The 25,470-nt window shown below is 46.7% G+C and overlaps 1 protein-coding gene across 1 annotated transcript in view; it reads left to right on the plus strand.

Moving 5' to 3' along the window:
* Positions 1–444: 444 nt before the first annotated feature.
* The window catches only part of lmbrd1 (LMBR1 domain containing 1), a 73,063-nt gene continuing 48,037 nt past the window's right edge, over positions 445–25,470 (plus strand). The window contains exons 1-6 of the mRNA XM_084458535.1: positions 445–529; positions 2,702–2,878; positions 4,413–4,476; positions 20,457–20,554; positions 22,164–22,231; positions 25,079–25,167. Of these exons, the coding sequence (XP_084314661.1) occupies positions 464–529; positions 2,702–2,878; positions 4,413–4,476; positions 20,457–20,554; positions 22,164–22,231; positions 25,079–25,167 (562 nt within the window). The 5' untranslated portion in view covers positions 445–463. The remainder of the gene's footprint in view (positions 530–2,701; positions 2,879–4,412; positions 4,477–20,456; positions 20,555–22,163; positions 22,232–25,078; positions 25,168–25,470) is intronic.

Raw genomic sequence — 25,470 nt, forward strand, 5'->3', positions numbered from 1 at the left:
AGGCAGAAGCCCCTGTAGCCTACCCCCCCCCCTGTTCTACCCCCGCCCTGTTCTCCTACCCCCGCCCTGTTCTCCTACCCCCGCCCTGTTCCCCTACCCCCGCCCTGTTCCCCTACCCCTGCCCTGTTCCCCTACCCCCGCCCTGTTCTCCTACCCCCGCCCCTGTAGTCTACCCCCGCCCCTGTAGTCTACCCCCGCCCCTGTAGTCTACCCCCGCCCTGTTCTACAAGGCAGAACCCCCTGTAGCCTATACTACCCCCGCCCCTCTAGTCTACCCCCGCCCTGTTCTCCTACCCCCCCCCCTGTAGCCTACCCCCGCCCCTCTAGTCTACCCCCGCCCCTGTAGCCTACCCCCGCCCCTGTTCTCCTACCCCCGCCCCTGTAGCCCACCCCCGCCCTGCTCTCGCTGTCAACAGAAGCACGTGTTCCGTGTTTACCTTGTTCCCGGAAGTGAAGAGGGAAGATGGCGGATCAGTCCCTGCTGTCAGAGTCAGTCCTCGGATGGGCCATCTTCGCCCTCGTACTCCTGGTAAGAGCGACCAAGCTGCTGGATTAAGTGAAAATAATATTCGGCACACATTGTTAACTGTTTGATTCGTAGCAAAGTTGTAGCCAGCTATCTGTATCTGTCAATAGCTAAGCTAGCACTAAGCTAGCTAGCTAGCATTGTAGCTAATGCTTTTAATGTGTCCTGCCTTTTGTTTTAAATGTCTATAATGTCTTGCTTTTTGTTTTAATGCTTTTAATGTCTCATGTAAAGCACCTTGAATTGCCCTGTGGCTGAAATGTGCTCTATAAATAAACTAGCCTTGTAAACAGCAGATAGCGAGCTAGCTGTTAGCTTCTTCTTCTACTGTGTTCTTGTTCTGTCACTGTCAGCTGTGATAACATGACTTCAGAAGATGGACATGGGTTTAAATCTCTTAGTTTATCAGCTGGTATTATCCTATATCTGAATCTGAGCAGCTGTCTCATATAGGAGTGTCACAGCTGTTAGCTTGAAGCTAGCTAGCTAATTCAGCAAACTACACACAGTTTATAAAACACGTGTATTAACTTTCACTTACTTATTTATCTCATGTGGCTCAGAGATTATATTTGTTTATCGAAGAGGAACATGTTTTCTGTCTCGTTCACACTTTACTGAGATTGTCCTGTTTCATTCAATCCTCTCTGGGTCTTAGATGCAAAGCTTGTGTCTTATATATAAAGATGCAAAGCTTGTGTCTTGTATATAAAGATGTAAAGCTTGTGTCTTATATATAAAGATGCAAAGCTTGTGTCTTATATATAAAGATGCAAAGCTTGTGTCTTATATATAAAGATGCAAAGCTTGTGTCTTGTATATAAAGATGTAAAGCTTGTGTCTTATATATAAAGATGCAAAGCTTGTGTCTTATATATAAAGATGCAAAGCGTGTGTCTTATATATAAAGATGCAAAGCTTGTGTCTTATATATAAAGATGCAAAGCTTGTGTCTTATATATAAAGATGCAAAGCTTGTGTCTTATATATAAAGATGCAAAGCTTGTGTCTTATATATAAAGATGCAAAGCTTGTGTCTTATATATAAAGATGCAAAGCTTGTGTCTTATATATAAAGATGCAAAGCTTGTGTCTTATATATAAAGATGCAAAGCTTGTGTGGTCAGATGGTGAAACTAGCAGCTGAAGGCTTAAGTGTGTGGATCCTTAATTGATCCTGTCTGGGAATGACACCCCCTGATCTGGGGGTCCTTAATTGATCCTGTCTGGGAATGACACCCCCTGATCTGGGGAAACTAGTTTAAGTGTGTGGGTCCTTAATTGATCCTGTCTGGGAATGACACCCCCTGATCTGGGGAAACTAGTTTAAGTGTGTGGGCCCTTAATTGATCCTGTCTGGGAATGAAACCCCCTGATCTGGGGAAACTAGTTTAAGTGTGTGGGTCCTTAATTGATCCTGTCTGGGAATGACACCCCCTGATCTGGGGGTCCTTAATTGATCCTGTCTGGGAATGACACCCCCTGATCTGGGGAAACTAGTTTAAGTGTGTGGGTCCTTAATTGATCCTGTCTGGGAATCACACCCCCTGATCTGGGGAAACTAGTTTAAGTGTGTGGGTCCTTAATTGATCCTGTCTGGGAATGACACCCCCTGATCTGGGAAAACTAGTTTAAGTGTGTGGGTCCTTAATTGATCCTGTCTGGGAATGACACCCCCTGATCTGGGGAGACTAGTTTCAGCAGTGTCCTCACAGCTTACTGCGCGTGTGCCTGGAATACGACCTTGTGATTTCAGAGCATGACTATGCATTTCTAGCTAATTAGTCTGCTTGCCATTATCCTAATAACCCCACTTGGATGTTAATTTAATACCACACCTCAAAGGAATGAATGAGCAATCATCAATCAATGGGAGATTCTTTGAAATTAAGCTCATATTATGTTATGACCGCAGTAAATGCTTTATCTAGATTGACTGATCTCACTCTGCAATTAAAAGTCAATGTCATTGAATCTTTTTTTTTCTGTCTGTAATTATCTGTAGCAGCATGCTATATTATGTTTTTGCTCATTTGTAACTCATTTATTATCATTGTTTGTTATCTGGAATGGCACTTTCAATTTGTTTCTTTGTAACCTACAGTATGATTATAACAATTGACGTTTTTATTATTACAGCCTATCTTCAGTGTTCTTTGTCTTCCCCATGTCCAGGTGATCCTGGCCTTCTGCTGGGTTTACATCAGGAAGTACCAAAGTCGCCAGGAGAGTGAGGTCATCTCTACAATCACAGCGATATGTGCTCTGTCCATCGCTTTGATAACCTCAGCACTTCTCCCAGTAGACATATTCCTGGTCTCCTTCATGAAATACCCCAACGGCACCTACAAGGTATGTGTGATATTACCACAGGCTTATTACATGTTATGATGAAGGGTTTATGATGAGGGCCTAAACCAGGATTGTCAGCTCTCATTTGGGGTGAGATTAGCGGTTTTCAGCCTCTATCTGACACTGATGTATTAGCGTTCAGTCCATAGAAACATATTGTGACGTGTGCAAGTAGAATTTCACACCAGCCTGTTAATCAAAGATGGCAGCCGTGTTAAATAGGGAAGCACAGATGTGAAAATTGTGGGTGACACTGATATCCGATATTAATATTGCTGTTATGGACAATATTTACCGATATCTTTATGATCTGTATAAAAATGTTTCTTTGATAATCATATATTAATTTGTATACTGAAAAATACATGCAAACACTGCGAATTTGAAAAAGTAATCTCTTTATTCCAAAATATTTGGAAAAGCCCATTAATAGCCATGCACCTATAAGAATAGACACAATAGACATGATCAGAAATCAGGAGGGTGGGGTCGATCTAATTGTGTGTTACGGCTAGGGATGAGACGGTATGGATTTTTGCATTACGGTACAGTACGGTATGGTATCTAGTTACACAGTACGGTTTACGGTATTTTTAACGGTATACGGCATTTCACCTCCCCAGCGCACATAAAAAATAAAAACGTATATTAAATTACAAAATTAACTGTTGCAAGCAACTTGAAATGTGAAGTTACAGCAGCGCATTATTTTGTAATACCGTAAACGTAATACCGTAAACACAGGGAATGTCACGGTTCTAATACGGTGGACATTTTATACCGCGGTTCACGGTTTTAGGGTATACCGTCTCATCCCTAGTTATGGCTACTACTGACTTGCCACTTCCGACCACAAACGAATGCACCATGAATATGTGATGCTGGGATCAGGTTGATCTTGACAACGGCATCAGAGGAAGTGATTCACAGCAAACAACAAAACACACAGCGACTGACTCCTGAAATGGCACTGTAGTATATATTATATATCCCTGAGAGTAACCTGGAGTAAACAACAAAACACATCCAATTGAAGAGTCAGCGACTGACTCCTGAAACGGCACTGTAGTATATATTATATATCTCTGAGAACCTATCATCTATCTAGGCCCAGCTCGGGGGCGTTGTGTTTCAAAATGTCAGATACATCATCAATATTCATCAGTGATAATGATTTCTGACTTCCTTTTAGATTGAGTGGTTTGAGACCGTAGCCATTTCACCACACACTGTCGGCCCAATCTTATCCTATTTAAAATCTTGCCTTGGGAACAACTTTTCAACATTTCAATTTGCTCACCATGACATAAACTCAAGGTTGAGATGAAACGCTAGCATATTGTTGTTCTAGGGTGCCTGGGTGCTGATTTTCCATTCAGTGAGCAATGCCCTTTGAAGACCTCCATCTTCAGAATATACTAAATCCAAACATTTGCAGTGCAAAGAAACCTTCAATTATGCAATCTCTAGACACATCGTTCCTTTGTTCCTTTGTATTTCCAATCATGGTTCTACTTTCTGTCTACCGATGCAGGAGTGGGCAGCTAACAATGAGACACGAGGGCAGATTGAAGACACAGTGCTCTATGGCTACTACAGTAAGTATTCATACCTCATATTCTCATCTAGCTACAGTATAACTGCTTATGATCACCTTGGTGGGTTTCATAAGGACATTGTTACCACTTTCTTATAGGCTTGCCGACGTTCCAATTGTTTGAATGAATCAGAACCAACTTGTGCAGAGCGATATTGTATATTTTAGTCACACACTCTTTTCAAGGTTGCCTCTGGCAATTCGGAGTGTGCTGTAGTACTGCGGTGTACCTCAGCTGGTCTCTGACAAACTGTCACTTATGTCGCTGTGTAGTGAATGTATTGTATATGACTCTCTCTAACATGCAGCGGCCCCTAATGCATTCTTCCCTCCATCTGAAATTCAATTATGTGATTTTCCCAGAAGTTCCTGAGCCCTCGCCGTGCCGAGGCACCATATTAGTGAGCTGAGTTTCTATTTTTCTATTTTTTTGTGTGACCAGCTTATTGAGTCATGCCAGGGACGCTCGTTTCGTGATGAGCAGAGTTCTCTAACAGATGCTGGAGCATACATCTCATCAGCAGAGCTGCACCACGCCGTCTGTTCTCAAACAACAAACTCACTCGGAGACGAGCTGTCTCTCTGCCCGCCCCCAAACCGCCCAATCAGAGAGACCCACTTCCATTGGCATAATGGCATCAGGAGATTAGCTCATGACAGACGAGGTGCGTCGCGCGTAAATCCAGCTACCCACAATTCAGAGCTCACAATGCATTTTGTCCCCCGGACGTGCAAGTATGATTTTATACACCCCAAGATTGATTTTCCATGTCACCGTCGAGAATTAGGATGAAAAATGCCCTTAAAGGAAAACTTTACAGGACTTTGTAAAAGGAATGAATAATGAGCAGGGAGACATGCCTCAGGCTGGAACAGAGAGGTGTGCTCAAGGATGTTTTTCTGGAGGGAAACGGCGTCAGGATACAGCCTGGCCTGTTCTGTGGGCAGATCAGGTCCTCTCTCCCAGGACGATGGTTCCGTGTTAACTGGGATGCAGTTGAGATATTCCAGGTAGACCAGCGGCTGTAGAGAGCGCTGCCTAGCGTGGATACTGCTCTCGGACGCTGCAGAAGCCAAGGAGACACAGGAGAACCGACACTTATGCCAGGCTCACACTACTGGATTTGTAACACCGAATTATCCCCGATTCAACCCTCCCGACAATCGATAATCAGGCAAAATCTGGTCTGTCCTAGTCAGCAGCAGTCTGCACTAGTTGGGGGTAGTCGGAGTGGCAATTTGGCACAGAAGTCTGTAAGTGTATGAGGGGTACAGATTTAAATCGGCAAGTGTATGATGAGAACAGACTTCTCCCGATCCGAGTCGGAGCGAGTCGTAGCATACAGTATCAAACATGTTTGATATTTTTTAGGAGATTCTGGACGCAATCGTGTAGTGTAAACTCGTCCTGTCGTTAAATGTGCGATACCCAGTTTTTCAGTTGTCATACAAAACTCATCAGAAGCCAGTCGTCTAGTGTATACTCCCAGAAGCCAGTCGTCTAGTATATACTCCCAGTCGTCTAGTGTATACTCCCAGTTGTCTAGTGTATACTCCCAGTCGTCTAGTGTATACTCCCAGTTGTCTAGTGTATACTCCCAGTCGTCTAGTGTATACTCCCAGTGGTCTAATGTATACTCCCAGTGGTCTAGTGTATACTCTCAGAAGCCAGTGGTCTAGTGTATACTCCCAGTCGTCTAGTGTATACTCCCAGTCATTTCATAATCTGATAAGATTGTGAAAGTCTTCTAGTGTATCCGAGGCTTTATCAAATATTTTTAATTTTCGGAATCTATTTAAGAGAGAAAGTGGAATATGATTTCTGAGCTCATTTGAGCCCTAGAAGGGTGAAGCATGGTCCAGCGTAGGATCCATTACATTTTGGAGCAGATCCGAAGCACGGGTCGGGTCCAAGGGCCGCCCAAACACAGCAGACCATTCACCTCCATTCATTAGTTGAACCAGGATTATGCAAAAACTACCCGACCGATTTTCATGAAACTCATTTTAGGGGTTTAGCATGGGCCAACTTACAACCCCTTCAATTTTGGAGCAGATCTGAATCACGGGTCAGGGCCACGGGCCGCCCAAGCACAGCCGGACTGGACACGGTGCAGGGACAAGACAGGACAGTGCAACGAGCAGTACAAAATACAAATGCAAAGATGATATGATAAAAAAACTGTAAACTATAAAACGATAAAAAAAAACTGTATATCATTATATAATTCTATTTTCTGAGGTAACAAGTGTGGACTATTCTAGTATTCACCGTCGTCCTCAGCTTATCTCACTGCCTGCAGTGAAGGGAATTGAGGAAGTTGTTTTGATGAGTTTTGTTATGCCAACAACAGAAACGGAACGAGGGGTAGTGAAAGCAAATATAATGTTGAAGTGTGGAGTCAACATGTCAGCTATCTTTGTCAACATCCTGGCAGAAAGAATGCAGGCTCGTCGTCTTGTTTGTTGCTGAAGCAGAGAGATGTCAGATGTGGCCTACTGTTCTCTTCAAATGTTAGTTTAATAGATTGACTCGAAAATAGTTCCAGGAATTCATGACATTTTTTGCACAGCTGCATAAAGCAGCAGCATGCCACTGCAGTGTCTGGGAAATATGATGCGAAGAAAACCTTGCATTGATATTCTTAACAAAGGTGACCTCACTAGTGTTGTAGGAGAAAACAATATTTAATAGCCCCCTTTGAACCTTTCCCATGGTAGTATTCCATCTCCCAGTGCTGCATTTCACGTTGAATCAGCCTTATCGATCGAGCATTCTCCTCCCCCCCCTCTCCTCTTTTTCATCCTCCCCTCCTCCTCCCCAACGCCTCCGCCGCGTTCCGAGGCACCGGAGGTCTCCTCTTCGCCAGCAGGTGGAGCTCTAGCTCCATGGGTCTCTCCGGGCCGAGCCTCAGACTGCTGGTCTGATGACACCCCACACACGTAACCTTGAGAGCAGCGCTTGGTTCCCAGGCAGAATTTGACAAGCCTGTCTGTCTGTCTCCTCTCTTTACAAATGGAGTAATTACGGGTTTGGTGCAGAGACCTCCTATCTCCCGAGCTCTGCGTGTCTCTCTCCTGTCTTTCTACTCTCTCTTTCTCACTCTCTCTTTCTTCCTCTCTCTCTCTCTCTCCCTCCCTCTCGGCTGGTTTGTGTTCAGGGTTGGTGAAACGTACATCTGTTCAGACAGTGGCTTCTATGGAGCAGGCGGCTTCATGCACTTTACTTGATGGCTGGGATAATTTAATTATGTGGCACCGTTCGTATTTGACGGCCCCATCCTGGGCCCTGACTGTAGAAGCCGTTTGCTCTTTGAGCATGTTTGATGATATAGCATTAGCATAGCCTAGTTAATAAGCCATAACACAGAGCCTTCTGTGGTGATAATGTTCCTGTTGTCACTGTACAGTAATGGTGTGTATACCAGTACGTTTAAAATATCTACCTACCTACCTACCTACCTACCTATCTACCTACCTACCTACTTATAGTACCTACCTACCTACCTATCTACCTATCTACCTACCTACTTATAGTACCTACCTACCTTCCTACCTACTTATAGTACCTACCTACCTACCTACCTACCTACCTACCTATCTACCTATCTACCTACCTACCTACCTACTTATAGTACCTAACTTCCTACCTACCTACCTACCTGTTTCTTTTGACAACCCAAGGGAAATTAATCGCCCTGAAATCAGGAAGTCAATGGTCCCAGGTTGAGTGTGATATTTGATTTGCAAGAGTTCATGTTGAAACGATTGTGAGTCGTTTCACATCTCAGTCCTCGAGGGCAGAGCCATCCCCCTCATCATCTGGTTAATGAGGGCTAACAGTTGGCTCTCTGAAGCTCATTTCATAACGAGCTTTCTTTCATTCATAACGAGCTTGTTTGCTCAGTTACAAAACACAGCAGTGGTCAGAAGGCGCGTCGCTGGTTTACCTCAGCCCAGCCCAGCTCTCGACGAGGGGGCGGAGTCTCTTTCTAGTACCTCCCCCCCGACCCCGACCAGACCAGGCCTGCTGGAGGACGGGCTTCACAGTCCGCGCACCCTGGCCTCTTTCACAGGGAGAACAACGGCTCGCCCTGGGGCCTCATTTATCATTGTGGATGCACCCTTTTTCATTTACACCTGATTTTTTGTACTTGCTTTTCTCCGCAAATAATGTGATGTATCATGCCAAAACTCGATGGGAAATATTATGAGATATATACACAATATTTTCCATCGAGTTTTGTCATGATACATCACATTATTTGCGGGTGAAAAGCAAGTACAAAAGTCAGGTGTAAATGAAAAAGGGTGTATCCACAATGATAAATGAGGCCCCTGGCCTCTGATGAACGCTTTTAAAGCCTCTTCTCGCCATCGACACATCTCTTCTTCTGCCGTAGCGCCGCCCAGCACGCCAGAGCAGCTTTATAGGAGGCCGTCGTGCGCCAGGACCATAACCCCTCAGCCCACTAAATAAACGAGCACTTCTCCCTCTGTCTCTTTCCATTCTGTCTACTGTTTCTAGGTGCGGAGGGGTTCACTGTTTGTTTATCTGGTAAACAAGCACAGAGCATGGGGGCTGGTTTTTCTTTTGGGGGGTGGGGTGGGGTGGGGTGGCGTGGGGTGGCGTGGCGTGGGGGGTCCGGCAGGGTAGGAGAGAGGAGAGCAAAAGCAGAGAGCAGCCAATCCCAGCCTACCGGTGGTGAGTGATTACCAATGGAAGGTTCCGGCTGTGGTGGCAGAGGGATTGCTACTGACTGATTGCGCTTTTATCGAAGAGGGCGTCTCTTTGCGCAGTGTGGTCCTCAAACTGGGAGAATGGAGGGGGATTAATATGTAGCTCTCTCTCTGAACCACCGGGATATGAACACGTAGGTCTCACTATAGCCTCCAATTGCAATCTCACTGTTAAACCCTCATGCATGTGAAGGCATCAGATCCATTATCAATTGCATAATATGGACCTGACAGACATATAGCCCGTATTAAGATTCATAAGACATGAATAAATGAACAGCATGAAAGGCATATTGTGTCGAGCATGTAGGCTTGCCTCTAGCTACCTTTACAGACTAGGCTAGGATATTGGCGACAGCTTATTCATGAAAGTTACTACTTTCAACGTTTCAACGAAAAAAGTGTTCTCTTTGTCTTGCACCTTTGCATCTGTCACCTTCGACAAAAAAAAGGTTGAGTACAAGAGAAAAAAGGGTTGGATTGTAAAAGAAGTTTTGAGCACATCAGAAACATCTCTCTCAAACCCAGTGGTGTGTTCACCTGGGTGCCCAGGCTTGAAATCCAAGTGTCAATCTGCCCAGGGTCTTCTCTCTCTCCTCTCCTCTCTCCTCTCCTCTCCTCCTCTCCTCTCCTCTTATCTCTCCTCTCTCCTCCTCTCCTCTCTCTCCTCCCCTCTCCTCTTATCTCTCCTCTTTCTCTCCTTTCCTCCCTCTCCTCTCCTCTCCCCTCCTTTCTCCTCTCCTCTCCTCCTTTCTTCTTTCCTCTCCTCTCTCTCCTCTCCTCTCCTCTCTTCTCCTCTCCCCTCCTTTCTCCTCTCCTCTCTCCTCCTCTCCTCTCCTCTCCCTCTCCTCTCTCCAATTTCTCTCCTTTCCTCCCTCTCCTCTCTTCTCCCCTCCTTTCTCCTCTCCTCTCTCCTCCTTTCCTCCCTCTCCTCTCCTCTCCTCTCCTCTCCTCTCCTCTCCTCTCCTCTCCTCTCCTCTCCTCTCCTCTCCTCTCCTCTCCTCTCCTCTCCTCTCCTCTCTCCTCTCTCCCTCTCCCTCTCCTCTCCTCTCTCCTCCCTCTCTCTCCTCCCTCTCTCTCTCTCTCCTCTCTCTCCTCTCCCCTCCTCTCTCCTCTCCTCTCTCCTCCCTCTCTCTCCTCTCCGCTCTCTCCTCTCTCTCCTCTCCGCTCCTCTCTCTCCTCTCCTCTCTCCTCTCTCTCCTCCCTCTCCTCTCTCCTCTCTCTCCTCTCTCTCCTCCCTCTCTCTCTCTCCTCCCTCTCTCTCCTCTCTCTCCTCTCCTCTCCTGTCTGTATGTGGGTGGAGAGAGTCATGGAGGGCCAGCCCAGCCTGGGGGCAGTTGGCAGAGTGCAGAGGCTCTGGGGTACTCTGCTGTAATTGACCATGCTCCACACGGAGAGGCTTTTGGTGGGCAACAAAGCAAACCCTTTTTTCTTCCTTCCTTTTCTTTTTCTTTCCCCTGGAAGTTGAGTAATGGGAGAAGTCAAAGCACGTAGGCTAACACCTTGGTGTCCCTGTAGTTTACTCACCTAGCGATGCGCGAGTCTCCAGCAGCAGCGCACTACAGCCCAGCCTGCAATCAGTGGGAATTCTGGGCTAGGCTGGCTACCTCCACTGTGTGTGATTCATTTCCTGCTCTCACACGTCAAAAAGTTTGGAAAATGTCACTTTAAAATTGCATTTCAGGAAGCTCAGCCATGGAGTGACTGCCCAAATCACAAATCATATTGGAAATCCGTTTGGTTTCTTAAAGGGGTAGTGTGTTATTTTGGATGTTTAGCCTTATTTGCGGTCCGTCTACCATGAAGCTGAAACATAGAAACCATGATCGTTCCAGTATTTAAAACTATAAATAAATAAATTAAAAAACGATGCTGAATGTGCTTTTCTGAGATGGGAATCACAGGGTGTAATCTTGCATAGTCCTCTGTGGGGACAGTGAGAAAGAGCGCCAGGGGAATGCTTATATCCAAGCCACGCCAAACATGTCAAAATATTCGGACTGTGGTCAAGGTCAAGGTCAAGGTCAACTTTATTTATAAAGGACGTTTAAAATCAACCGAAGTTGCACCAAAGTGCTGTACAATATATAAAATAAACTAAAACAAAAACCAGAATAAAGTGCACATAATCACAGAACAATAAAAGGACAGGACACAAAACAGGACAGGGGATGTACTGTAGGCTATCAGGCCTCAAAAGCCAGTGAAAACAAGTGCGTTTTAAGCTGAGACTTAAAGAGCCCTAGGTTCTGTGCGTGTCTAATGTGTGGAGGGAGGCTGTTCCAGAGCTTTGGGCCAGCCACCGCAAAAGCTCGGTCACCCTTGGTCTTAAGTCTCGATCTAGGGACTGTTAAAAGAGTCTCGGAGGAGGACCTCAGGGTTCTAGATGTTCTGTGCTACATTTCACAGGAGAGCATACTGAGACTAGTAAGATTACACCCTGTGATTCCCGTCTCGGAAAACGACTTTATCATAGTTTTTCCAACACATTTACGTATGCCCCATTAACTTCTATTTTAGCCCAGTGAGAGCCTGCATAAAATGTGCAGCTTAAAGTTAAAGGTTTAAGTCCCACTGATTGTCACAGACCTGAGTGTGAAATTTGTTCTCCGCATTTGACCCATCATCCCCTGGGGGAGCGGTGAGCAGCAGCGGTGCCGCGCTCGGGAATCATTTGGGTGATCTAACCCCCCAATTCCAACCCAGCTAGCTCAATACTGGAATAATCAGTGACATCATGGTCTCTATGTGTTTCAGGGTCATGGTAGACAGACCACAAATAAGGCTAAATGTCCAAAAATAGCACACTACCCCTTTAAGGCCGCAGCCTGTCTTTTTTGTAGGTTTTTTTCTCCGGCAGCTCATTTGATAATGTGTTTCATAAAGAGGCCGACGCCCCCTTTCTCTCCACCGCCACTCCACGTCAACTCTCTATTCCCGTCTCGTACTCCGGCCACTCACAGAGAAGGGCTGCTTCTCGGCGACCTGGGCGGACGGGCGGGCGGTCCTGTGGAGTCGGCGCCACCCCGCCGAGGCGACCACGCCGTGCCTGTCAATCACCCGGGGGGGCCCCCCCGCCGCGCCTCCGTTTAAGTGAAACAAAAAAACGCTCCGGCCCTGAGGCGTTTTATAAGCGACTCCTGGGAGCGCTGCGATTGTGCAATTCCGCCAGGAACGATTATCAAAATGGACGGCAAAGCCTGAGCCGGGCGAGGCGACCGTCGGGTCGATGCGGAGTGCACTCTATGGCGAGGTGTAATATTCGGGTGAGATGGATCATTGCTCAGTTTTGTGAACAGTCGACCTCTCTTGATTTCTCTTGTGTTGTTGCCTGCTGAAGGGCGATCCTGGCTGCCCTCGCTCGTGTTGGTCGTTGTCCTCCTGGCCGCCCAGCGAGTCCTAGTCGTCCTAGTTAGTCCTGGTCCTGGTCTTAGGTAGTCCTGGTCCTGGTCCTAGTTAGTCCTGGTCCTGGTCCTAGTCTCCTCCCAGAGATATGGTGCGTTTTATTGTATTGTTTTCTGCTCTGACAGAAATGTGGGTGGTGGCGTTGGGTCATCATGTGAAGAAAATGCAGGACCCTGACAGCGTTCCTCCTCTTCCCTACTCCTCCTCCTCTTTCTCCACCTCCTCCTCTTCCTCTCCTCCTCCATTTTCTCCTCTTTCTCCTGCGCCCTCCGTGCCCTCCTCCAACATCTCCTCCACCTCCTCCTCCTCCTGCTTCCTCCTCCTCCTTCTCTTCATCCTCCTCCTACTCCTCCTCCATCTCCCTCCCTCACCTCCTCCTCCTCCTCTTCCACCTCCTCCTACTACGAGATCAGAGTGCCCCGGTTTGCTCCGGAGTCCAGAGATAATCCGTTCCACCAGCAAATGATCAAGCAGGCTGACACATAATCTGACATGACCTGCGCGGGCGGACAGGATGAGGCAGCAGCAACTGGCACCATTTCACAAACTGCTGGCAATAAATGGTCCATCCTGCATGGCGGCCCCCCCTGGCCGGAATAAAAACAACAAACAATAAAAATGAGGCTAACACACCAGAGAGACATTTTGAGAGCGGTGCCCGTTGAAAAGGAGGTATTGAGACGGGTTTTGAGCGTGACCTTGGTTTGGTTTTGGCAGCGTGGAACCTCGAAGTCAACACTGCAGTGCTATAGAGCTTAGTGACTCTCCTCCTGGGCCTAGGGGCCGACTTTACCCTCTCGCCCCGGTTAACTACCACTACTACTTCCTCTACAGTACAGCTACTACTACTACTACTACAACAACAACAACTTAGTCTGGGAAACTGTCCTAGTGTGTTCTTAAACAGTCCTAGTGTGTTCTTAAACAGTCCTAGTGTGTTCTTAAACAGTCCTAGTGTGTTCGTAAACAGTCCTAGTGTGTTCTTAAACAGTCCTAGTGTGTTCTTAAACAGTCCTAGTGTGTTCTTAAACAGTCCTAGTGTGTTCTTAAACAGTCCTAGTGTGTTCTTAAACAGTCCTAGTGTGTTCATAAACAGTCCTAGTGTGTTCTTAAACAGTCCTAGTGTGTTCTTAAACAGTCCTAGTGTGTTCATAAACAGTCCTAGTGTGTTCTTAAACAGTCCTAGTGTGTTCTTAAACAGTCCTAGTGTGTTCTTAGACAGTCCTAGTGTGTTCTTAAACAGTCCTAGTGTGTTCTTAAACAGTCCTAGTGTGTTCTTAGACAGTCCTAGTGTGTTCTTAAACAGTCCTAGTGTGTTCTTAAACTGTCCTAGTGTGTTCTGAAACAGTCCTAGTGTGCTCTTAAACAGTCCTAGTGTGTTCTTAAACAGTCCTAGTGTGTTCTTAAACAGTCCTAGTGTGTTCTTAAACGGTCCTAGTGTGTTCTTAAACGGTCCTAGTGTGTTCTTAAACAGTCCTAGTGTGTTCTTAAACAGTCCTAGTGTGTTCTTCTTAAACAGTCCTAGTGTGTTCTTAAACGGTCCTAGTGTGTTCTTAAACAGTCCTAGTGTGTTCTTAAACAGTCCTAGTGTGTTCTTAAACAGTCCTAGTGTGTTCTTAGACAGTCCTAGTGTGTTCTTAAACAGTCCTAGTGTGTTCTTAAACAGTCCTAGTGCGTTCTTAAACAGTCCTAGTGTGTTCTTCTTAAACAGTCCTAGTGTGTTCTTAAACGGTCCTAGTGTGTTCTTAAACAGTCCTAGTGTGTTCTTAAACAGTCCTAGTGTGTTCTTAAACAGTCCTAGTGTGTTCTTAAACAGTCCTAGTGTGTTCTTAAACAGTCCTAGTGTGTTCTTAAACAGTCCTAGTGCGTTCTTAAACAGTCCTAGTGTGTTCGTAAACAGTCCTAGTGTGTTCTTAAACAGTCATCTAGGTTCTTAAACAGTCCTAGTGTGTTCTTAAACAGTCCTAGTGTGTTCTTCTTAAACAGTCCTAGTGTGTTCTTAAACGGTCCTAGTGTGTTCTTAAACGGTCCTAGTGTGTTCTTAAACAGTCCTAGTGTGTTCTTAAACAGTCCTAGTGTGTACTTAAACAGTCCTAGTGTGTTCTTAAACTGTCCTAGTGTGTTCTTAAACAGTCCTAGTGTGTTCTTAAAGACATTAGTGCAGATTGTATTCCCATAGACCATGGATGGAGAGGTGCTGAGTTTTGAGTCTCTGGAGTTTTCGCAAGGTAAAAAAATAACACACACACATTAATTAGCACGCATGCGCACACGCACACACACACACACACACACACACACACACACACACACACACTAACCCACACATGACTCAATAGCCCACACACACACAGACAGGCCACTGACAGATGAATGTCCCCCAGCAAACCCCCTCCTACCCCAAGTGGCGGAAGCTCTTACTGGTGACAGTTTAAAAGAAATGAGTGCAGGCTCCTACCCTGTCAACAAGAGCTGTCCACACACACACACACACACACACACACACAATGGGCGCACACACTCACACGCACAGTGAGCACACACACACACCTATACACACACACACACACACACACACTGATATTTCCACCAATCTCTGGAGTCCTCTGTCACGGCGTTCTGCCGGCCACCCTCCCCTGACATTTCATTTTCCCATAAATGTACCTTTCTGCTACCTGCTAGGAACACTCCTGCTGTGTGCCTGAGAGAGAGGACAGGATGGGGGGGGGTTTGGTGGGGGGGGGGGGGGCGGTGTGCCAGTTCCCTTCCAAAGGCCTGGGGTGGTTTTTTTGTAACGGGGTATAATGGCCCCCTCCCCAGACCCGACCTTGACCTTATGTTGGAGGTGTGACGCACAACAACTGTTCCAGGCAGAAATACGTGGGTTCTCTGTGCAGAAATACGTGGGTTCTCTGTGCAGAAATACGTGGGTTCTCTGTGCAGAAATACGTGGGTTCTCTGTGCAGAAATGTCGGTTCTCTGTGCAGAAATGTCGGTTCTCTGTGCAGAAATACGTCGGTTCTCTGTGCAGAAATACGTGGGTTCTCTGTGCAGAAATACGTCGGTTCTCTGTGCAGAAATGTTGGTTCTCTGTGCAGAAATACGTCGGTTCTCTGTGCAGAAATACGTGGGTTCTCTGTGCAGAAATACGTGGGTTCTCTGTGCAGAAATACGTGGGTTCTCTGTGCAGAAATACGTGGGTTCTCTGTGCAGAAATACGTGGGTTCTCTGTGCAGAAATCCGTGGGTTCTCTGTGCAGAAATCCGTGGGTTCTCTCTGCAGAAATCCGTGGGTTCTCTGTGCAGAAATACGTGGGTTCTCTGTGCAGAAATACGTGGGTTCTCTGTGCAGAAATACGTGGGTTCTCTGTGCAGAAATACGTGGGTTCTCTGTGCAGAAATACGTGGGTTCTCTGTGCAAAAATACGTGGGTTCTCTGTGGACGGGAAACATTCTGACCCCGAAAATCCTCTCGTTCGTACAATGGTGGACTTTGCAGCCAGAGCCCCATCTAACCCATTTGTCGTATATCAAAGCCCAGCTACGGGATCAGAGATTGAGAGCTTAAATGGGCCAGGCCTCTCCGCTCTGCGGCTTCTTCTCAGTAGATGTGCTGTTTGATGAAATCACCCTGAGCCCTCACCTTGTGCCCCCGGTACATGGTAACTACGGTAGCACCGCTTGGATAAAAGCTGAGGTTCGATCACCCTTTTGGCTGGGTCGTCTGGACAACTGTGTCTGATGTTGAAAGACCAGTGACCGGTGACCACTGACAATATGTCCAACAGCAAGAGATAAACCGTATCAAAATAAATATGTGATATTTTCCTTGATGTACTGTAAGTAAGTAAGCTCCTTGGAGACACGGCAAACGCCTGGCAACAACTTTGTATTTTAAAATGTCTTGGCAGAGAACTATCAAAATAAAGTGCTTATGTTTATTTCCTGGTCTGTTGTATCTTAGTTGCATCATAGAGACAGAGCAAATAACTAGTGGCGTTTTCAACTTCAAAATGTCTGACGGGAGTGAGAGCAGGAGCAAACACAGAAAAACACAAGTCCCTCATCAACCGTGGACATAGAGTATTCATGCCTTCCTACAAGGGCTTTAGATCAAAGATAGAATGTTCTAGAATACACTTTTTGGGACTTTTTTTTTGGTGGGGGGGGGCTACTTTGAAAGCTATTTTTTCATTTCCTCTAGCAAGGGATGCGGTATAAAAAGGATCTTTGTGGAGGGTTGAGGTTGGCCATTTCATTATTTAGCTCTCGTCTCCCTCCGTCAGGGGGATTAATATGGTAAACTTCCCTCTGTCTGTGGTCAGGTGTTCTCCCCAGCACCGGGATCCGCTCCGAGGGTAATGGATGATCCGCTCTAATGCTGTATGACCCGCTCCCTCGCCATGTTAATATTCACGCCGCCGTGATTTATATCACCCGGCCCCTTTACCCACACAAGCACATGTTCCCGTGGCCGGCGCACTGCGAGCGGCTCTACCGCCATTTGTTTCTCCTCCGGAGCTCTGGGTAGACTGAGAGGGAGCTGTTTGCGGTCTAAACAGCAGTAAACGAACACCTTAGTGGAGCAATGAACGTTGCTTTATTGAAACAAATGTCCTGCCTCAATCACCGCTGGCGGGAAATGCAGAACTCTGCCGATGTCGGAGCGATGATCGTCGTTTGTCTCCTCCGTTCATTACCAGGGTTCCGTGGTGAAACGTCCAGCCAGGCAGGTAGAGGTAATATTAGTGGCGGCTGCAGCAGGATGCCTCGGGCCATGAGCTGAGGTCCCAGGAAACCATTCAGCTGCTGTAACGCGGTTAGCTTCGTACACAGAGACCAATCCCCATGACTCAAACTGACAAACGGGCTTAAAGCGCCAACCGGTGATTTTCCAAGCTCCATGGTATCATAACAGGGGATATATATCCGTTTATTTTAGATGTCACGGATGATGAAAACATTATCCTCTTATTTTGTTTGATTTGAGGCCCAGGATACATTAGCATGTCATTGCATGAAGCAGTTCGGGTATCTAGGCTACTAAGAACATCCCAGGTGACGCGTCTGCACAGCTGGAGCTAACGTTGCCCCGGGAGGCTAGCGTGATCGCACATTTGGGTGTCGTTGTTTAGGCTCACGACGCCGTGAACGGCGCGAATGAATCAAGCTATCGCCTCGGCGAGGGGCAGGGCCACGCCTTCAGCGCGTGTTTTGCAGAGTTATTTCGGGGTTTCCAGGGGACGTCTTCACTCCAGCACATCCATTAGCCCCGGAGACGCAAAACAGCGCTCCTCTAATCAAGTGTGTTTGCTTCACCTTCCTACCCTGCATATCTAACGCCGTTGGAGTGTTAGTGTCTAAGCCCCCCCCCTCTCTCGCACAGGAGGGAGCAGACAAAAAACAAACAAACAGGAACGCTCCTGGAATATTCTAGAACCTTCAGAAGCCCCCAGCCTCCCCGAGGGCTCCTGCAGGATCGACTGCTCTCTTCAAGTGCAACGTGCTGATACAATAGACCCCCCTCCTCCTCCTCCTCCTCCTGTGGTGGGATGAAAGCTTTTTCTGGGGCAATATTTACATCAGGAAGGAGACGTAAGGAGCAGGGAAGGAGACCGCTCCTCCTCGCTCCGCTCCTGTCGGAGGTGAAATCGGCTTCCGCCTGCTTCCGTCGGCCGTGTGCAGAGCCGATGGCGTGGAGGAGGGGAGCCAGGGGACTTGAAGCAAGGGCCTATCGGAAGATAACCGCTGGAACACAAACGCAGCCTTAATTGAATCAATTGCTCAGTCCAGTGAGTCCTGATTTGTAGGGAGGGGCCGCTACATAAAGATTCTGCATTTTACTGACTGGCTGCCCTCTAAAGGGATTATTTGAAGGGGAGGTTTAAAACACCTTGGAGGGAGTTCAGGACTATAGAGTCTCTATGTGTTCCACTTCAGCCTAACTAGTGTGTCATGGTGATGAAGATGAAGATGTTTGTTTGTTAGAGCCATTCCTGTGTACATTGGACAGTTAGTTTATGGTCCTTGAAAGCCCTGGAAAAAAGCAGCCTTTTTGTAGACCAGACAGTGAGCACGATTTGGCCTAACTGGAACCTCCTACCTCTGTATCCATGATGATGCTTTCATCTCCAGTGAGTTTATACCATGCCGAGCGCTAGCCCCATTCTCAGACCACAGGGGGAATGGAAGTTTATGTCCACCGCTTGACTGAGCGCAGGAGAGGAGAGGGGAGGAGAGAGGGATAGAGAGGAGAGGAGAGGGGTAGATGGATGGAGAGGAGAGGGGTAGATGGATGGAGAGCAGTGGAGAGGAGAAGATGGAAGGATAGTCAGTGTGAGTGCAATCGGTGCTTTGATCTAGTCGTGTGGAATGGGGGGAATTGCTATGAAAGCCTTTATTAAGCAATGAGCAGAGTCTGCACGCACTGTCTGTCAGCCCGATGTGCATGGATTTTGGTGCTGGGTTATCAAGGGTTAACCTGCGTCTTAATCCTGCGTTCAGGCCCAAAGTCATGTCCGCTCCCAACAGTATGACTGGAGCTGCAGGCTTTCCACCTTCCCTCCGTCCTCCTCGCTGGAGGACTGGAGGCTCAATAGCCTATGTCCTGTACGAGCGTTACGTGCCTACGTGGATAGGACCAGTGTGATTAGATAGAGCTCCCAGCTCTTTGTCTTGTGGTGTGAATGAAATTCAAGTCTCATCACTGTGTTTTGTTTTCCTACTTGACTGTTGTTCTAACTTTGTAGTTCGTTCCTCTAGAATCAGTCTGTTAAAACTACAAATTCTTCCTGTGTGACATCACTTCCATGTCCTCTTCATCCTGAAACTATGTCACTTCCTTTTTCACGTTATAAACTATCGCTTTCGTTCCCCAGTGACTCACTCTTGCCTGGATTCACTTCCTGTGCTCGAGTCCGAATTTGCAAATCGTAACAGAATAAAACTATTGTCTTTTGTTTGAAACCAGCTTGAATCGACCACTCGCGTGCTCTTATTTTTAAACCAAGTATAAAAATACTTTCATAGTGGGCTCCTCCTATGGGGGAAGCCCATTTCTATCCTATTTCTAGCGCATCCCATAGATGAAACAAACATTTCACTCATGTTATCAGAACCAGGGTTACGCAAGTACATAGGCTAAATTATGTTTGGACTAGTGGGCAACTGTAACTAAAGTTACCTCAAACGACGAAATCTCTCTCTCTCTCTCTCTCTCTCTCTCTCTCTCTCCACTCTCCTCTCCCTCTCTCTCCTCACTCCTCTCTCCCTCCTCTCTCTCTCTTCTCCTCAAAGCCCTCTCTTTAAACCCCCTGCTTTTTCTGCTGAAAACATGACGTTCATTGACCCCTCTCTCCATCCATCCATCCATGGGGAAGTGTTTAGTGTTTGGATTACTGCCTTGTTATGGGGAAGTGTTGAGTGTTTGGATTACTGCCTTGTTATGGGGAAGTGTTTAGTGTTTGGATTACTGCCTTGTACAACATGGACCTAGCTGCTAGTCTATGCCCTATTCATGGTTCAATGCTTGCTAATTGACACCATCATCGCTGAAGAGTTCACTTCCCCTGATCTCATACAATGCTCCCCGCGTCTTCGATCCGCTCCCGTATTGAGCACGGCCACGCATTCATGTTTCAGTACACCAGCGGGCATAGTTGTATGGGGCTGAATCCACAGGCTCTGAAGTGCTCATTTACAAATAGATTGCTGACATTCTCTCTCTCTCTCTCTCTCTCTCTCCCGCTCTCTCTCTTTTATCAATATCTCCCTTTCTCTCACCCTCCCTCTGTCTCTCTCTCTCTTCCTCTCTCTTTCTCTCTCTCTCTCCATACAGCTCTCTACTCCATCATCCTGTTCTGCGTCTTTCTATGGATCCCCTTTGTTTATTTCTACTATGAGGAGAAGGAGGATGACAACATCAACAAGTGCTCGGTAAGAAACATGCACACACACACACACACACACACACACACACACACAGACAGAGTAGGAGGGATGTGGGGGAGGCTGACTACCAGTGTGTGGGTGTGTGTGTGGGTGTGGAGGCCCTGGTGCACAGAGGAACACCTGAACCGCCTGAATTGTACCTGTGTGGGAGGAGCCTGTGGCTGAAAGTGCTCCCCATCTGCCACAGCCTGTCTGACTAGATTTCCTGGTGTAATCTCCTAGAATGTGTATGACTAGACTTCCTGGTAGGGCTGGGTATCGAGTCGAATTTCAAGATTCGATTCCGATTCACAAGGTTCGGAATCGATTATCACGATTCGATTTGATTCAATATTGATTCGGTTAGTGTTACTAAAACCTGTTTTTCTGAGCTGTAACCTTAATTACATGACTGCCAAGTTATGCAACACATCAATACTAGGGCTGGGTATCGATACTGATTTCCAAAAATGAATGAATGAATGAATCATTGAATGAATGATTGAACTATTCATTCCTTCATTCATTCATTAAATAAAAGATCGATTTTGGGATTCATGAATCGATTCTGAATCATTTGATTCAGAATCGATGAATCGATTTTTTTTAACCCAGCCCTAATCAGTAGTCTCAGTTTCCTGACTGTCTAGTTCTCTTGTTTGTAAACTTAGTTGGTCTTAGCAAGGAAGTAGCCCACTTTTTTTTTTACCATTAATGAGCCACAACAACAACAATTTATAGAAATTCAGGGTGTCTCCTCACCAGAAATCCCAAGAGGGTTTCCAGTTTATTTGCATTCTGCAGTTTTGTAGGAATACCCACTTCCATTTCGAACAGGTAGAGCTTGTTTCTCATTTCGATGTTTGTTCCAGGCAGTTTTAGTTCAGGGAGCGTCAGGGTGGAGCAGGTTTGAAGGACGGGACGCTCTCTGAAACAAACAAGAGAGGTTGACGCACGAAAATCAGTCTCAGTAGAATCAATCCCCTCAGCGTGAAACAGGTATCTGAGATAGTCAGTGATGAAGCTAGTTGCTGGCTACGAGTCCGCCTGCCGCTTAGCTGACAGCAGAAAGCGTTTGCTCCTCCCAGAACTCAATCTTGCTGAAATTTCAAAATGTCCGGTGGTCTCTCTAGGATACTATGGTGAGTGATGTTCAGATTACATGCCACAGAGGTTCTGCCTTTCCCCTGTGTTGTGTCGGAGCTGACAGAAGCACTTTCTCTCTCAGCCGAGCCGAAGGAGTCCTTCTTTAACTGGGCGTTTCAGAGCTGTGCTGAATAGCAGTGTGGGAGGGAGATGGCCTCACTGGTCCAGAGTACAGACTGTCTACATTGTCCCTCACTAAATGGAATAAAGAATTAGCACCCCCACCCTCTCTCTACTTATCTCTCTCTCTCTCTCTCTCTCTCTCTCCCTCTCTCTCTCTCTCTCTCTCTCTCTCTCTCTCTCTCTCTCTCTCTCTCTCTCTCTCTCTCTCCCTCTCTCCCTCTCTCTCTCTCTCTCTCATACACACACACACGCGCACCCTCACCTATCCTCCCCCTCCGAAATTGATTCATTTTCCTCTTCATGAGGGTACTGATTCACCTCCATTTAATGTCTTCTTTCCTTCCAGCAAGTGAAGAACGCGCTGAAGTACACGGTTGGATTTGTCATCGTCTGTGTGGCGCTGCTGCTGATTGGGTGAGTCTTTGACGGGGGCAGATTGAGGAGGCAGCCTCAATCCCAGTCCCAGCCTTAATACCTGTCCTAGCCTCAGCCTTAGTCCCAGCCTCAATCCCAGTCCTAGCCTCAATCCTCAAGGCCCATTACCAGGCCCAGCCTTAATTCCAGTCCCAGCCTCAATCCCAGTCCCAGCCTCAGTCTTAGTCCCAGCCTTAATACCAGTCCCAGCCTCAGACTCAGTCCAAGATTCAATCCTAGTCCTAGCCTCAATCCTAGTCCCAGCCTCAATCCTAGTCCCAGCATCAATCAACACCCCAGTCCCAGCATCAGTCTCTCCCAGGTCCTGAGATGCCCCCTGATGACTAAGGCCTGGGTTACACTGCAACGCTTCGAGAACAAGAATGGCAATGAAACGAGAATGACCTCCAAGTTACACACAACGTTTCATCAGCGTTGCCAGAGGTTATCAGGGTTACGTGGAAATTAGATCGTACCACTCATTTTGTCCATCCATCCAAATTATTTAAATAAATGCACTTTCCAACGTCTGAATAAATGTCCAATGTCTGAGTCCGATTGCGCAACCCCGTTTGAGATGGCAATCCGAGTCTTAAATCACTCTTTTTCTCTTGAAGTTCTGGTAGATCAAGCATGTTTCATTTTATCTGAAGTTTTTAGTCTTAATGCAAATGACCTGCATGATCTTTGCTGCGCCGGCCACTTTGTCTAAATTATATAATGCTGCTTCTGTGTCTTTGGAGATTGCATTTTGAGTATTATAATGCATAAAAGAATAGCATAGATAGAATAGGTTAGAAGAACAGAACATAATCAAATCGAAGATCATTTTTACAATGCGCAACCATGTATTTTAGAGATTAGGCTGAACTAAAGACTTCTGTCAGCAGCACCCGGCTCACAATCCACTCCCGCGGCTAGGAAGCAAATCAGTCATCAGTCTTAACACAGGTCATATCATTAGGAAACTCCTAGTCTATTTTATTAATGTTTTATAGCCTATAGCCTATTTTTGGTCTAACAAGCTTTATTGCTCGACTAATTGATCTATATAGAATCTTGGTCAGACAAGAGAAGCCCGTTTCGATTGAGCAATGACATTGAATCTAACAATCACATTCTTGGCTTTAACATGATGATGTGTTATAATTGAACTGTAGCCTACAATAGCGTCCTTCATCGTTATCTAAACGAGATCGCCTTCGCCTGTTTACACATGAACAGAGTCCAGGAAAAACGAGAACGAAAACACCCCTCGCGGCGTTCTCGAAATGTCACAGGTTTTCAAAAACGCTAACGGCGTTTCCGTGTAACTGCGAGGTGCAGACGGAACCCGAAAGCCCCCGTAAGCAGGGGGGAAACATTACTGTGTAACCCAGGCCTAAGAGTCTGACGACGGCTCCGCTAGACACCTCCATCTACTGTATTGTGATCCAGCTTGTCCCATTTAACCTGCAGCTTAGACCGTGTGTGTTCTGCCCGCCTGGGTGACGTAAACATAATACATTCCTTTCTCCACCACCTACCTCAGTTACATGCCTTGCAGTGCGGGTCATATAATTTAATGTGCTCTCAGCCCTGAAGCAGCGCTGTGTGGGGAGGTCGGGGTGGGCGGGGGGAGAGGGAGGAGGAGACATGCTCCCACCGCCCCAAGTTGAAAAGTTTGGACACTTCTTGGACAGAAGCAATTTGGTCTGTATTTTACCTTTTGAACCGACGCTCGTGGTCCTTTGTCCCCAAGGGATGTTGCCGGGCGCTCCTGACATGATAGCTTCCCTCCTGCCCCGCCTCCCTCCGGTGACAGCGCCAGACAGCGGGGCACTGCTGATCTGGCGTCCATTCAGGGCGCCTCGCCGCGCCAACTCTCAGTCCCTTTTGTCCCATTTCTCAGCCCCCCCGACTGGACAGGAAAAAAGCTCAGAGGCCTTTTAAAAAGGGCGCTGACCTTTAGAACGCGCCGCGTTCCTTTAAAGTGGCTGACTCGGTGAGGTGTGTCCCCTTTCTCAGGGTCACTGAATCTCACACCATTGTGCTTCAGTCTGAGGAGAACAGCAGTTGTACCAGAGTGTAGCCTGGTCTTTTTTTCCAGATCTTCCTCAGATAATACCGTGACAATTCCTTACGCTAATTTGAAGCTATCAGATGAATTTAAGTTTAATTAGGACACCGTGTTCAGTGATTACCTGGTTGATAAAGTTGGAGATTAATTGGATGCTCGCAAATGAAGATGGGAGAGAGTGTCCCTAATGAGAAAAGTCATTACACTTGTTTGACAGGAAGTTGTGAAGGTAAAAGTGCAAACAGCTTTTTCCAAGTCTGCTAAGTGGCTTCCCCCGAGAGGATTTAACTCTTACAATCAATTCCGAAACAAACGCATGCAGTCCTATCGGATTACCATGTCTCAGTTTGGTATAACAATAGGTCAGAGGTTTCTCTTACCGGAATCTTCCACCAGTAGGCACCGATAAAGTTCCAATGCAGTGATATTCAACTGACTCGTACAGATGAGATAGTACAGTGTGATTAATGTTCCTGTTTGTCCAAAGGAAATGAACGTCAAGCTCCAGCTCTGTTTGACAGATGCTGCCCTGCTTAGCGCCATTCCCCGTCCTCTGAATAAGACATGCTGATCCTGAAGAGGAGGATAATATAATATTGTCAAGTTATCTGATTTAGATGTAGTCCATCTCCTCTCACGACTTGTGCTTTTTTTCATTCTCTGTTGTCATCGATTTGCTCGTTGGCTCATTCATTAATTGTTTAATTAATTGATTAATTAATTAATTAATTCATCTAGCCACTCATTGGTTCAGAACAAACCCAGGTGTTCTGTCTCCTCCCCCACAGAGCTTTCGTGCCGCTGCAAGCCCCGCCCAGCCAGAACGCCACCCAATGGGACAAGGTTCAGTACCTGCTTGAAGAGCTGGGGAGCAAGAGTATGTATAGACTCTCTAATTCACACACACACACACACACACACACACACACACACACACACACACACACACACACACACACACACACACACACTAGCAGCTCTAATGACAGGGTGTGTGGACCAGGGAGATGGATGCCACAGGCCTGACCTGCCATGTGGAGCTGGCAGCAACAACCACAGCTCACCTCCTCAATGTCAACAACCACAGCTCACCTCCTCAAGGTCAACAACCACAACTCACCTCCTCAATGTCAACAACCACAGCTCACCTCCTCAATGTCAACAACCACAGCTCACCTCC

This window comes from Borostomias antarcticus (genome assembly GCF_949987555.1).
Source record: "Borostomias antarcticus genome assembly, chromosome: 25".
In the NCBI taxonomy this organism is placed as follows: Eukaryota; Metazoa; Chordata; class Actinopteri; order Stomiiformes; family Stomiidae; genus Borostomias; species Borostomias antarcticus.